Source organism: Nelumbo lutea, chromosome 3, assembly GCF_056320005.1.
Source record: "Nelumbo lutea isolate HS-2025 chromosome 3, American lotus-T2T, whole genome shotgun sequence".
Classification (NCBI taxonomy): domain Eukaryota; kingdom Viridiplantae; phylum Streptophyta; class Magnoliopsida; order Proteales; family Nelumbonaceae; genus Nelumbo; species Nelumbo lutea.
In genome coordinates this window covers 41,583,480-41,598,454 of record NC_142686.1, presented here as the reverse complement: position 1 = coordinate 41,598,454, position 14,975 = coordinate 41,583,480, and the positions used below count along the sequence as shown (strand labels likewise).

The 14,975-nt window shown below is 38.5% G+C and overlaps 1 protein-coding gene across 2 annotated transcripts; it reads right to left on the bottom strand.

The window, feature by feature from the left end:
• Positions 1-2,424: 2,424 nt before the first annotated feature.
• LOC148864484 (DEAD-box ATP-dependent RNA helicase 31-like) lies at positions 2,425-12,850 on the bottom strand. Of its 2 annotated transcripts, XM_088979993.1 has the most exons (11): positions 11,529-12,850; positions 9,576-9,682; positions 7,260-7,315; positions 6,948-7,172; positions 6,608-6,814; positions 6,450-6,536; positions 6,207-6,302; positions 5,749-5,964; positions 3,804-3,986; positions 2,671-2,914; positions 2,425-2,565 (listed from the first exon to the last, which is right to left on the bottom strand). In XM_088979993.1, the coding sequence occupies exons 1-10, from the start codon at positions 12,545-12,547 to the stop codon at positions 2,687-2,689; spliced, it is 2,424 nt and encodes an 807-aa protein (XP_088836119.1). In that variant the 5' UTR covers positions 12,548-12,850; the 3' UTR covers positions 2,425-2,565; positions 2,671-2,686. The 2 variants fall into 2 exon arrangements, with proteins under 2 accessions (XP_088836119.1, XP_088836118.1); XM_088979992.1 differs by having other exon boundaries at positions 2,425-2,914.
• Between the last annotated feature and the right edge of the window lie 2,125 nt (positions 12,851-14,975).

The window sequence follows — 14,975 nt, the reverse complement described above, 5'->3', positions numbered from 1 at the left end:
TCCTTGTCGGGCATATCGGTGACTTCTAGTGTGAGAGCTGAAAATTTTGACATATTCATGGAGCGACTCGCCTGCTTGAGAGTTTTCATCTTGCGGTGAGCGAGGTACTCTACGTTCTCCGAGTAGAACTGTCTCTTCAGCTCTCGCTTAAAATTAGCCCAGGTATGAATAGCACACGTACCACGTTCTATGTCAACACACCTTCTGCGCCACCACAACATAGCGACATCAGTCAAATACATAGTAGCAGTACACACATTAGCCGTTTCATCAGTCACACTGGCTGCGACAAGGTACTATTCCATTTGCCACAAGAAGTTGTCAAGCTCCCGTGCGTTGCGGGCACCCGAATAGGGAGTTGGTTCCCTTATCTTGATGTGGGAGGGAGTATGTGCAAATGAGGTGCTAGCTGGATTGGCGATGGCCCTCTTCAAAATTGCACACTCAGCTTTGAGTTCCTCTAATTGAGCTTGGACGTCAGAGGAGGCATACGCGGTTGACTTCATTGAGGCCCACTCCGCTTTCATTTCATCTAATTGGGCCTGGACGGCCATTGATGTGGAGATGGTTCTTTTCCACGTTGCCCATTCCTTCTTCATCTCATCGAACTGGGCTTGAAAACTGTCAACCTTTTCTTGGACCTTCGAGTTGGATGAGCTTGCTTCTTGTTGGCGCGTAGTGCTGCAAATTTCCTTGAGCGTGCCATTGATTATGTCACGGACCTCATCCATGACTCCACTCAGGTGGCCTTCCATCTCGACCAGTGTAATGTCCATGGCTTCCATGTTTTGATGCAGCTCGCTTATCAAGTCTCGCATCTCACTTACGATGACTTCACAATGTAGCATGCGCAAGTTAATGGTTGCATGCTTATTGGTAGATTTCTCACATTTGTTGGGCTTCGGTGCCTTGTCCTTGCTGATGTCGTCGACGGGTGCATCGTCGAGCTCATGGGATGTGGAGAGTCCATGCTCAATCTCCTCCATGATGTCTCTGTTGTGCTTCATACTATTACTCGCGTCGCGGGTCAAATAGCTAGGAAGGAGCTTCTGCTCTGATACCAACTATCACGAGGGTAATCGTTGAAGCCATGTGCGGCACTCGAATGGGGCGAATAAGCCTAAGCAACAAAAAAAAACACAAAAATGCAACAAAATGACACACAAATTAGCAAAAGGCTATTTGTATTGCATTGATAGATGGCAAACACAAGCTCACAGTTCAATATTGAGGAGATCTCGTGCTTAACCTTTACACGCTACTGATTCACTCGACTACCTACCTCCCCTCAAAAAGTACGTTAAGCTTTTGAGAGAGTGACAATAAGAAACATCAAAAAGGTGAAAAATCATACTACAGAATTACAATAATGCCATTGACAATCCTCCCATACAAAATACATGCAATGTCTCATTCAAGACACACTTGGACACTCGGATGGCATGTTATGAGCATGGTGATGGCACTTGAAAGCGCAGCAAAATGGTCACTTGTGACAAAAAGTCCACGAGCTCATGTTCTGATTTCTACAATTTTAACCACTCTATGCAATCTGCTCCATCAATAGGTAGTCGGTTCAGTGAAATGGGAACATATTTATCAAGGTTGAATGTAATTTAGTGCACAGATGTATATGGGCCGAAATGCGTATGAGAATCAATCTTTCATAATACGTCTAGGAATATCTAGAATGAGAATAAATTTAGCTCCGAGTAATTATCTCTAAGGATTTCTCTCGCGTTTTTCCAAGTACAAGTACTAGGCTCAAGTAAAAATGAACTGTCATGAGGTTTGATCTGCACCTCACTTTAGTTGCAATGGTGGTCCACTGGTCTGTCTATACATTAGGAGACTGAAGACGCATCTTTAAGAAAATCTCACATCACAATTTTAATCAGCTTGCTGTAATTCCACTATTTTGAAAATTTGAAGAATTAAAAAAAAAAGTAAAATGCACTTTATGATAATTTTATTAGCCATAATTTAACAAGGGAAGTATTAGTCCAATTTAAAAGGAGGGGAGGTTTAAGTGTTTACAACAAATATTGAGGGAGGCCAAGTCTCTTACCCAAAAGAGAAATACACATGACCTCCCCTGAATGCCATGTTTATCATTCTGTCCTTTATGTATGTATTACAAGTTATAGCTTTTATCCAATCGGAGTATCACAAGCCCCAACGGGATGGCACTAAACAAACGTATCAGCCTGGTGAAACAAACTGACTCCATATAGTTGAGACAAGGTTTAGATAATGATGAATTTAAGCTTTTATACCCTCGAGAGGATCACATGCCCCAATTTCATGTGTATATCTTTTGCATCCGGACCATTGGTGCAATACCAATTAGATGGTCAGAAGCATGTCAACTGCATGGATCAAACAACGGAAAACCTACAACTATTATAGCCTGCAGCACCAGGATTTTCTTAAATAAAATAGGGATTTTCTTGCTTTTTTCCCTTCTCAATTCATTTTTTCAAAAGCAAAGAAAATCTTCCACTAGTAGCAACAACTCTTGGTGGAAGTATTCCCGCCTGCAGCAGTGGTACAAGTGTTGTCCTTCTACATAACAAAAAGGGAGAAAAGTGCATTTATCGAATGAATTAAACCGGTTAAATTCCTTTGTGATAAATTATGAAGAATTGCAAGGATTGAGAATGCACCAACTTGCATGACTCGCTGCCTATTTGGAGCGCAGGCCAGGAACATTCCTGAGCCCCATCTTTCCAAGAACAAGTTTTGGGATGGCAGGAGGATTGTCTAACGCCATGCTCCTGCTGAATTCATTTGCAAGTTCCACAAGCCGGCATTTGTCTCGGCCTACAATCTTGTTCGAATTGTAGAAGCCAAGCCAGGCTTGGTATGCTGCTTCTTTGTTCTTCATCTCTACGTGGGACAATGCCCGTTCCACCTGTTCAGTCAACCCTCATCTAAATTAGTACTAGTCTTAAAAGTAACTCATAAAAGAGTCAGATCCAGGAAAAAAAAACCAGACTTCTACTACTCTTAAGGCATTCATAAAAGTAACAAGGCACAAGCAAGGTTCAAAACATCAAGACATATGGGCATGTATCGACAAGTACATATCAGTTTTCAGAGTCACCGAAATGCTAAATAATGAAAGTTGGGTCATTTCAATTGTTTTGATGGTTAACTCTTGATGTGAGATGCCCTTGTCAAGTTATCAAATCAAAATAATAAATAAATGGCCTTTTTTACAGTCCACTCCACCTCAGAATTCATAAATTAATTTCCCAAATGTATTTACTTTGATAAGCTACACCTCCATACTGTGCTGGGTCCAGAGAAATATTCCCAAAGCCAGCTTGAGGGAGTTCCATGGATCATGATACTCCATACTACCTAAAATTCTAGATTTTATTGTTACTAAAATTCTAGATTCCATTGATGAGTTACACCTCCATACTCCATTCTAGATTCTATTGTTACAACAAAGTTTCATGTGACACACAATGTGTATATTTATCTTCATGCTTTTATTTTTGTTAGCGTCTATGTGGTCAACAATGGTAGGATGAAAGTTTCAACCCTCAGGGTTTAGACACTAGTTTGACAAAACCAGCAGAAGCTGGAACCAATGGTTGTGCTCTACCCTGCTCCTGATGTTTTCCAGGTTTCTACAGCCATGGCACATTTAGAAGCATTAAGGATGAAAATTTCATCTTCCATTTGGAAGATGAACAACTTCCTTTATTTATTACCATATACTCTTCATTTTTATTTTATTTCCTTCTGGAAGGGGGATAAATAAGAGAAACAGGAATGCCATCAATACTCACTTTCTTCTTTGTATCTGGATCAACTGAGGGCATTGAGATCTTTTCTATTGGCAAATCTTTGACACTTGACAAAAAGAACTCCTCCCAAGGTGCCAGCAACAAAACTCCTTGCCCTTCTTTACCCTTTCGGCCAGTTCTACCAAGTCGATGAATATACTGTTCTCTGTCAGTCGGCAAACCAACCTGCATTTGCAATGATCAGCATATTAATCTCTGTTAAGCTGTATGGAGAAACCTTAAAAACAAATTAACAAATTTCACCCAATAAACCAAGCTAATTGAAGAAAGCATTCTCTAATGGCTTTTACTTATCCCTCAAGAAGCAAGAGCCCAACCAGAAATTTCTCTTGGAGGGCCGGAACAAAAATACTGAAGATAACTTACAATGATTAACCATAGATCAAGAGAGAGCAAAAACAATGCATAGTTTGTTAACTTATCATTTAAAGCTCTTTAGATTGTATAATTGTAATTGAAACCTTACAAATTGTAAATGTTTTTTATGTTTGACATTTTATAATTTTTAAATCAATTTGACCTAAAATTTAGCCCAAAATATGCTGACGTTAAGTAAAATTTCAATATCTACAGAAACTGTTACAAATAAAAAATGGTATTTTAATTTCTTCATATAGAACCAAACAAAAATCTCCAATGTTTCAGAAAGAATTGACGAAACTAAAAGACAAATTGAACTTCAGTGAACTTTACATTCATGCTTTATATAGAAAACTAGAAAAGTTATTAAAATTTTTTGAATACCAAATTCTTATATTGGGTTGGTAGGCATCCAACTTAACTCACTCAATTATCATTTTGCAATTGTAAATGCACTATCTAACAAGTAACAACATTACTATTTTTCTTAATTTTATGTTCAAATGCAAGGAGAAAAACTTAGACGGATTCAATTACCATCTCACAAGAGGAAACAATAAGAACCTTTCGGATAATAATGTTTTAAGCTAAAAATACCATCAATATAATACATAAAAATTGTCTCCAAGTTAAGCATATCTAAGCATGTACATCACAAAAGAATTTATTAATAAGAAGTCAAACCACATATATAATACAACGCAGAAAACTAGCAATAATCTTACTAGCATGGAACCACTAAAAATAAGGCCTGTTTGAGAGAGATGCCCAGTTTTCTTCTCCTCTACTTATTTCTGACTAGAGGATGGGATAGAAGGACGGGGAACTCTGCTTAATAGGGAGGGATTATGTTATTTTGGAAGAGTTAGGGTGTCAATTTCTTATAATGAACAAGTTCAAGGTTCAAAACATTGATACATCCCCATACGTTGAAAGGGGTGTATTAATACTATGAACCTTGCACTTTTTTTTTATTTTTAGTTTTTTAGGTATATTAGTAAGCAAAAGATGCAATACGATACACCCAATACAGGGCGTATTGTATCAAAATTTTGAACCTTGAACAAGTTTACTGATCAAAGGAAACTGGTTATTCAAATTGAAGAGTTGAAATAGCCCTTTGCCGATTTTTTATATTCCTGGTAATCCTAGCCGCTGCCAATTGAAAGATAGTATGTTATTTATATGATAAATGGCAGTTTTTTGATAGCCAACCCATAATGCATGTTATCCCTTTTTGCTGAAAAAAAAAATAAAGCTTCTTGTAATTCATTTTTGGTGACTATCAAGAAGGAAGAACAAAGGAGTTGTCGAAATCATAGGTAAAGTTGGCAGTGTTCTCAAGAATAGGCATCAATCTGTTGATTTCTTACCCTTCTTCCTTCAGTACCTAAAGTGGGTACAGCCCACATAAGTAGAGCTTCCATTCATTCAAACTGCTATACCATTTAAGCACCACCTACCAGGTACTATATAGAAACAGAACAAACACACAATAGTCTAGATTACCTGAACATAATGCCTACTTTAAAACATCTAAAGCAAGCAAAGATTAACATTATATCACCTGTATAACTAGTGTAACATCTGGATAATCAACTCCACGAGCGGATACATCAGATGTCACAAGAATAAGACCTTTTGACCTCCGAAATTCATCAGAAACCCTGGTTCTGTAACTCTGTGGTTTTCTTGAATGGATCTCCCGAACATTCAAGTTCAGCTCAGAAAGAAGATCAGCAACAAGTCTTGTGACCATTGCAGTTGTGCAGAATACAAGAACCTGAAGCTCCCATAGCATAATGTGGGTTATTTATGGTACATGCTTGGAGAATGCAATTTATATATTTAGAAACATGGAACCTATATTTTAAATAACACTTGCATTTTCTATTTCCACAAACTTTTCTTATTTTTCACTTCTAACCATCCAAGTCATTTTTTAAGAAAACCAAAAAAGAAAACAAAATGGCAGAAAACTTGTCTTGCCAATAAACTTCATAGAAGAATATATAGTGACTATACCTTGTAATCAACATTATCTGAAATGTGCTCCTTTAGAAGAACATATAGCAGTGAAAAATGCTTGTCGAGTGGAGCAACTAAGTGCTTCTGGATGACCTGAAACAATCTCAATTTGAAATTTGTTTTGATTACAATTTAGTGTGGAGAATGAAAAGGAAGCAAAAACACAGTCAGTTTCTCTCATGACATCTTAAAGACATAAAAAATCGATAAACTAAAATATGAACCAATAAAAGTGTCCACCTGTGAGTGTGTCTCCTCACTACCCTCCGCAACTGTGTTTACAAATTCATGGTCTCGCCTCAAAGCAATATGACTGATTTGGCGGACCTGCATAACAAACAGCTTACTGGGAGCTTTCCATAGTGTAATATTAATTTGTGTTTGAGAAAGAATAGAACCTCTTCTGGAATGGTTGCAGAAAATAGAAGTGTTTGACGCTGTTTCGGAACTGCAGCAATGATCTTCTCAATGTCTTTTCGAAATCCCATATCTAATAAATGGTCAGCCTCATCGAGGACAAGCACCTTTACACCCATCAGCCGAGTTGCAAATCCTGCTGTGTTCTCAATATGGTCTCTAAGCCTGCCAGGTGTGGCTACAAGAATCTGAGAATTTCAGGAGTTGAAGGTAATTAATTTAATAAGGTTGACCCCCTACTTGATAAATGCCACATATTCAGGGATAAAGTCATAGAACCACAAATTTGGTATCTTCTACAAAGATATCCTTGACACTCACTTGGCAAGGGTTTGCTTGCATGCGCTTCTGTTCCAGAGCAAGTCTTGTGCCACCTATAACAACTTGTACACCAATAGAAGGATGATACTTCAACAAAGTGTTGGCCTCTGCAGCGGCTTGCGTTGCAAGCTCTCGTGTTGGACATATAACAAGCACACTGATAGGGGGCCTCTTTTGATCACGGTCAATGGGAGGTGATTTTACAATTACTTCAATTGCTGGAAGCTGAAATTAAGAACTTCAATGACGAGTATGAAGAAACAAAAAGGTGAGCATGCATTCATGAAGAAACAAAAAGGTGAGGCATTTTACCAGAAATGCTACAGTTTTTCCAGTGCCTGTTCTTGCCTTGGCCAAGACATCCTTGCCTGCAGAGTAAAATCAGTTTATAGTACACACAGTATTTTAGCTCTGGTGAAATACTTTTTTCTTTTTTTCTTTTTTTCTTTTTCTTTTTCTTTTTTTTTTTTTTTTGCTTTGCCCCACATCTGGGGAGACTGATATAGCTCTGGTGAAAAAACAAAGACAAAAAAGGCACAGAAAGATAATCTAAACCATCACCAATCAAAAAGATGATCCTAACCATCCAAGATTGCTTTTTTTCTCTTTTCTTCTTCATGAAATGTTATAGATTGGATGCCCGGGTAGTTCTTATATGTTTTTTCTCAGATCAGCACATAAGGAGTCCTTATGTTGCTCTATCCCCTCCATACATGCAAGGAAAATGCTTAGATGGGTCTGAACATAAGTAGCATATGGACACACCCTGATACATCTTCTAAGGATAGACCATCCCTATACAGATTTCAGCTTTAGCTGCTAAAATGAGAATTCCCTACAAACACTTATTTGAGCAGACATGCCCTCCACAATCCCCACACAGGTTTCAGTTTTAGCTGCTGAAATGAGAACTCCCTATAAGCACTTATTTTTACAGGCATACCCTCCACAGAGACAACAAACTTTTATCTAAGCAAGTTCAACTATTTCAGCTCAGTTGAACAAATCCTGATGTGTCTTGCAATCTATTTAAGGATATTGGATAAATTTGAACTATGATATCTAAAAAGCACAAAAGCTCTTTTGACAGCTTTGATATCTGAAAACAGCATATCTGCTTTTCTGCTTTTTTCAGAACCTCTGTAATATTAAAAAGAAGGGTATTTTAGTCATTATGAGTCATCTAAAACACATCTACTCGCATTCCACTCATGGGCCACCTCTTACCAAACCAGACCTATTACCATTTTTCATAAGTATGGTTCAGATATTGACATAAACAAGATCAAACCTATGAAAAGCAAGTCCTTCGATGCCAGACCCTGTTTCAGCATTTTTTTTATCAATGTGTTTCGGCATTATCAAACACCACCTAAATGAACCAATGGTTTGTACTTGATGAATAAAGGAGAAAAGTCAGTGTATCTCCAACGACAAAACACCTTGAATATGCTGACTTAGACAAAACGCTAGTTTATACAGCAACTCAAAACATTTTTATTACTTCTAGAGGATGTTTGGAACCGTGGCCATTTTTCAAAAAATGGTGCCACATCAGATCCGCATAGGCGTTTCAACAAACGCCCATATATATGAATGTTTGGTTCAGGCGTTTATTGAAAAATCGGGCATGCCTCGTAAATCAAGACCCCACCGATGCATGAAACGCCAGTGAACCGTTTCCCCCAACGGTTGACTGATGTGTATCCTATGCGGTGCTTACCTGTCAGCACATACATGAAAAATGGTAATGAAAATCACCTTACCAAACAGCATAGTGTTGCTCACTGCCTATGTGGCAGAAGTGTTTTTTTTGTGAAAAACGGGTCTTGAAAGCATGGGCATTTTTCTTGAAAACCGATCCCAAAAAGCGCCCACGCTTCCAAACACCATCTTAGGTGTTTTGGGTTTTTACCATAGTTATCAAGGCAACACCTAGGCGACAAGGCGCCCTTAGAGGCTTGCCTCACCTAATCACCGAGAAGTTTTCTATAGTATGTTAGACAAAAGTTTTATATTCTTAATTTTTTGAGGTTATAGTTTTAAAATAGACATTTTTAAACTAAAATATTCATTTTGTGTGTTTATATACTAATTTCTTTTTATTATTTTCTTATTTGTTAGGGTTTAATCAACACAAACATTGCTAAATTCTGTATTGAACCCTGAAAGACTTCAAAACCTGAACCAATAAGTAAGGAATAACTTAAAATGTTTTCTAATCAACACATTTGCTTCTTTTTCTTTACTAATTTTGTGTCTATACCATATACCAATTTTCTTCTTCCACCTTTTCTTTTCTTCTTTTCCTATAACAGAAATAGGATTCAGCCCTTATATTTTTTGAAATTTCTTTTCTTTCTTTTTTTCTCATGAATATGTTGGAATATGTTGATTTCCTATACTTTAACATGAAGTTTATACTTTCCTCATGAAAATTATGGATAACTATTAAGGAAACATGATTATGGAACCTAGGAAACTACCCTAGGGTACATATTTTTAATTGAAAAAATTCATCGCCTAGGAGACTGCGACAAGGCGCCCCCCTGTCGCCTAGCCTCGCCTTGGCACCTTGAAAACTATTGTTTTTACTTAAATATCATGAACCATGTTTAAGGAACAAACCTTTCAGGATGATGGGGAGAGTTTCCTCCTGCACCATAGTCATTCTCTCATATCCAGCATCCTTTATTCCCTTTAGTGACAAGGGAGAGAGGGAACATTGATCAAATCTATAGACATAAAATGAATATCCAGATAACAATCAAAAGAAGGATCTAGAGAAACAACACAAAATTAGTGATTGTGAATTCATTGATCCTATTGGAAAGATGAATTTTATTGTTCGTTTGTAAAATTTCAAATTTAGTAGTTAAAAAACAAAAAATATTTATGCATCCAATCTCAAAAAAAAAAAAAAAAAAAACAAGGAATGTGTAACTGACATTATAAAGTGGAGTGAGGGACTCACACTTTTCACCTGCTACAATGTAAAACATAGGCTTTATACACCCATTCCTATTGGAAACATTAATTTTATTGCTCCTTTGCAAAATTTCACCTTTAGTAGTTAAAAGAAAAAATTGTTTATGCATCCGATCTCAAAAAATAAATAAATAAAACTGAGGAGATTTTCATGTTATTTCCAATTTCTAGTGAGGAACTGACATTATAAACTGGACAGACTCACACTTTTCACCTGCTACAACATAAAGCATTAGGCTTTATACATTCATTCTTTGATGTATTGGACTAACTAAAACAAAAATACAAATAGTTCATGTAGACTTTTCCATATTCTTAGTTTGTCCTAGGGAATATCATAGATTGCACGGTAGATGGGTCCCATCTTGAGTCTTTGTCATAATATTGTTCTTTCGGTAATATTGTTCTTAACATCTAAAGGTCATATGTTTGTAGAAAACTTCAAACAAGCACCCATGTGCTTTTTGCTTTAATTGTTCATATCATCTTATGTGCTGCCACTTAGAGCCTTGCTGGAATTAATTGATTAAAGGTGAGGACGCTGGGTGCCCTGGCATCAAATATCCAAGCCTCATGTAAATGACATTACATAAGATGCTTACACCTATGTCAATGCCATATCTCTTAGAAATCCATCTAATTTAAATACTCATTGCATAAACTTAGCATATAAGTCTTAACTAATTCTCAAATCCATTAAGGTGTTCTCTTGCTCTTCTTTTCACCCTTTTCCTGACAAGTGCCTTTGGGATTGGCCCTCTTTCACCAAAGTCAAAGTCTCTTGCTAAGAAGCCTCCATGATGGTAAACAACATAGGCAAAATGCCCCAGCATAAAAGGACTACTTGGTACCTAACTACCTATCTCCTCAAGTGTGCATCCTCTGATTAAGGAGTGAAGGTAATGCCAGTTACCTCATTCTGAAGTGCCCTTCACAATAGAGGTATGGTCCTTTCTTTTACCTTCTCAGTTTTACTCGGTCTGCTCCTTCAGATGTGTCTAGTTGTTTTCTTCATAACTCATCCCCATTCACACCAATAGGGGATTATATTTTTTTGGGACTGCAACAAGGAGTTGTTCCATAAGGTGTTCATGTGAGTGCAGTTCTAGAATTCTTTTTCAGACCAAAAGTTTAAGATATAGATAGCCTTATTGATATTTGCACAGGAAGCACACTGGATGGCAACTAGAGATAAATTTAGAGAAGTTCCAGTGGACTCAATAGTCAATTCTAAGAGGATGGTGAGCTATTCAAACCCAGCTCGGATCAGTAATTCATTAAGGGCTGAACTGCTGGCCTGCTAGCACCTCTCCAAGGGGGTAACTGAGTAACTCTATAACTGTTGATATCTATTTCGTTGGTCTTACTTTGTCAGCCAGTGGTTGTATAGCAGGTTCTGTCCTAAATTTCTAAAGACTTTTGGAAAGCAGTTTTATACTTCACATGCAATGGAAATTAATAGAACAGATTATTTGATATTGATACCCAAAAAAAAAAAAGAAAAGAAAAGTCTTAACAATAGAAGAAGGAAAAAAACAGATGACACACCATGAAAGGTAGTATTTTGGGACTCCAATGGAGTTGAAAACTTGCCTCGTCTGACTTAGATAAGAATCAGTTTTCGCAGTTGAACTTTTAGGCATTGTCTGCACATTAGCTTCTTTCGCTGATCTGGGCAACAAATTTGCATCCTCAAATTCGTCATTATCATCACTTTCCTCACTACCTTCCTCGCTTAGCAAATCTCCAAAATTAGATGGCAAACCTTCATCCTCATCATCTTCAGAAATCAGAGGGGATTGCCTTCTAGAACCCTTCCCCCCTCTTTGCAAATTCCTACCCCCATAGCACAAATTCGAATTTCTCCCACCACTCTTCACAGGGGCAGCAGCACCCCGAGACCCAATATCCCTTCTTCTTGGGGAAAAGTCTTCATCTCCATCCTCCTCTGATTCACTACGGAATCGCCTCTTTGATTCAGATAAGGAAAACCTTGAATCTCTTGAAAATGATCCCTTTGTGCCCCGGGACTTGCTCCCCTGAGAAACAGCAAAATCATCAGAATCACTGTCTCTCCACCTCTTCGAACGCGAAGTCCCGACTCTCCGGCTCTTCATGGATGAAAATTCATCCCTACCCCTACCCTTACTACTTCCCATGTCTGAATCATCGCTTTCACTGCTCAGTCCAAGTCGGATAGGATCTTTCCTCAATTCATCGATCCAATCACTAAGCTCGGCTTCGTCCTCAACGAGACTCTTCGTTTGTCCACCTCTCCCGCCAAAACCCCCCGCCTGAAACTCTCCTCTCTCCATGCCACGACTACGTTCGAACTCCAAATTCCTACTAGACCTACTGTCACTACCACCTCCACCATTTCTAGACAGAAATGAACGGCTCGAAAACCTCCGGACTCCAGATTCTTTACTTACCCACACAGGAAACCCTAGCTTTCTCGAAAACACCAGGTACTTCAACCTAAAAGGAAATACCTGGCGGAAATTGGAGACTCCTCGGGAACATTGAAAGTTTGCAGCATGTCTCATACTGGAGAAACCTCTGGCTGAAACAGAACTGTTGATCAAACGGATGGGTAGAAGATGTCCAGGCATAGCAGCTTCAGCAAAAAGGTGACAATAAAATGTCAGCCGTCAATGCTATAAGATTCACGTAAATGAACCGAAGTGACGAAGCTTGCACGAACAACGACAGAGATTCTTGTATGAAATTTTGTTGCAGAGGCTATGGGTTTCTCCAAGTTTCGAGTCGAGGCGCATATACGAAAGTACGAGTGGATTGTAGAACTTCAGGCATCAACGAGGGAGGATGGAAGGTCGCTGGTTAGGGTTGTAGTAGGGTTTAAGTCGATTAAATGGATAAGCTTTTTTGCGCGGTTTTGTGCCCGCGAGGCAATCGCGGGGTTTGAAAATCGACCAGACCTTAAACCGCTGAAAACGGTTCAGGCCTCAGGGTTGAGTATGGACGGTGAGATATGCCTGTGGGGTCGGTCGGTGTAAAGTGTGACGGGATCTGCTCCTCACAAATGGGCGCCTCACAGACACATACATCATGCATAATGACTAATAAGTACAGGAGATGTTCTCAATGCATGATAGGATGTGCATATGAGGCGCCAGGTGTGAGGAGCAGATCAGGTCCCGTGTAAAGTGCCCATTGTGAGGAACAAATCCTAATTCAATATTTTCGTATAATGGGTCAAACATTGTGTATGTTTAGAGATCGGGGGCCAAATCCCGAGTCCCGAATCACGCCTTGAGTGCGATAGGGGGATATAGGAATTAGGAATTAGTGGTTGTTTGAGAGATCGGGTTTTTTAGTCCTCATAAACGTTCTCACACCGTCTTCACAATATTTTATAGTCGTCACATCATCGGGAGATGTTCCCAATACATGACGGGGATGTGTTGTGGGGCGGCCCCTCGTGGGGCGGAGATGTGAACTCATAACTTTGCAGGTAGTGTCAAGTTATGAGACCAGATCTACTCACACATGGCGCCTTACACTGACCTCACGGGCACATCCCACCGTACATTGGGAACATCTCCCATAAATAATAATACATAAGTACAGGAGATGTTCCAAATGCATGGTGGGATGTGCTTGTGAGGTAATTGTGAGGCACCTTGTGTGAGGAGTATATCCCAATTCTCAAGTTACTACCCAAACTTTGTATCAATGCAGTATCTAAACTTTTAAAAAGTGTCAAGTTAGTCATTGTTGTTAACCAACTGTCAGTTATCTGTTAAAAAATGTTAAACTCTGGAGGAGTTGTGCTAGATCTTTAGAATTTCCGATGAATCGGGCAGTGAGACTACTCTTCAACATCAACATTTGATACTTAGTGAAGCCATGTCATCATTTTTGTAGATCCAAACAAATGAACAGTGGCTTTTCATTCACCTCTATACTCAATTGGGTATAAACAATAGCCTGAGGTCATTTCGAGAGGAGGAAGAATATGAATATTAAATTCTACTTCCCTTCTCAATTCAATGAAAATGGGCAATTTGGTCAACAAAAATGTATCGAAGTTTGCAAATCCATGAAACTTTATTTTTCTTTTTTCTTTGTAAAAAGCCCAATATTGAATTATCATTAATATCCATCCATCCATCTATCTATCTATCTATCCATAGGCAACCAAGAAACATCTAGTTGATAACTCAATTTTAAAATCCATGGGATGAAGGTCTTAAAGAATCCAAACTGCCTAATGTGACTGAATTCTAAATAGCTTCTCCCTTTTTCAAAATTTTTATATTTGTCAGCTAATTCTTGACAAGGGGAAATATCGTCTGAGGCTCCCCATGAGGTCCACCAAACATAGGCCCAATCGGGGAAGGGGCTTTAAAAGTCTTAAGAAAACCGAATGAACCATGAGTGTCTAAAGATGGAGTTTTGTAGCAGAAAAAACTTTATACCAAGCATCTTGATAGTCCCAATAGTTGAACATTATGGGTTTTTTGTCAATTGGCTTGGTAATAAACCTAGGCTTGCTGGAGTCACCCCATCCAAATTTAGTCATAAATCTCACTATTACTAGCTTAGAATAAGCTAGTTCAGTTTCGTTAGGATCTCTGAAATAATGTTGGATTCTTGCAGATCCTGTATGCACTAGGATTTTCTCATAATGTTTTTGGTTTTTATTTAGACCGCAGACAGTAAAATGATGACCGTCGAGAACCCTCGAAGCGAGATGCTGAAGAGCTCATTCCGGATTGGCATGAGACTAGACATAAGAAGCTTCTTATCGGGAAACAGTAACCACGAACTCAGTTGAATTATAGATATATTGGCTATAAATAACATCTTTCATGTCAGGTAATGGATCATTGATTAAGGGAGAGACTTAGTCCTTGAGTTGGATCCGATCTGATTAGATCTTGGATTGATCTCATTATATCTCTTTGGTTGCCTGGAATTGGGACTTATCGGGCGGCATTCTGTCGGTCATCTTGAATTAGATAACCTTGCAAAAATTCCCTAGTTATAAAATATGGCAGAGCATTATCAAATCCT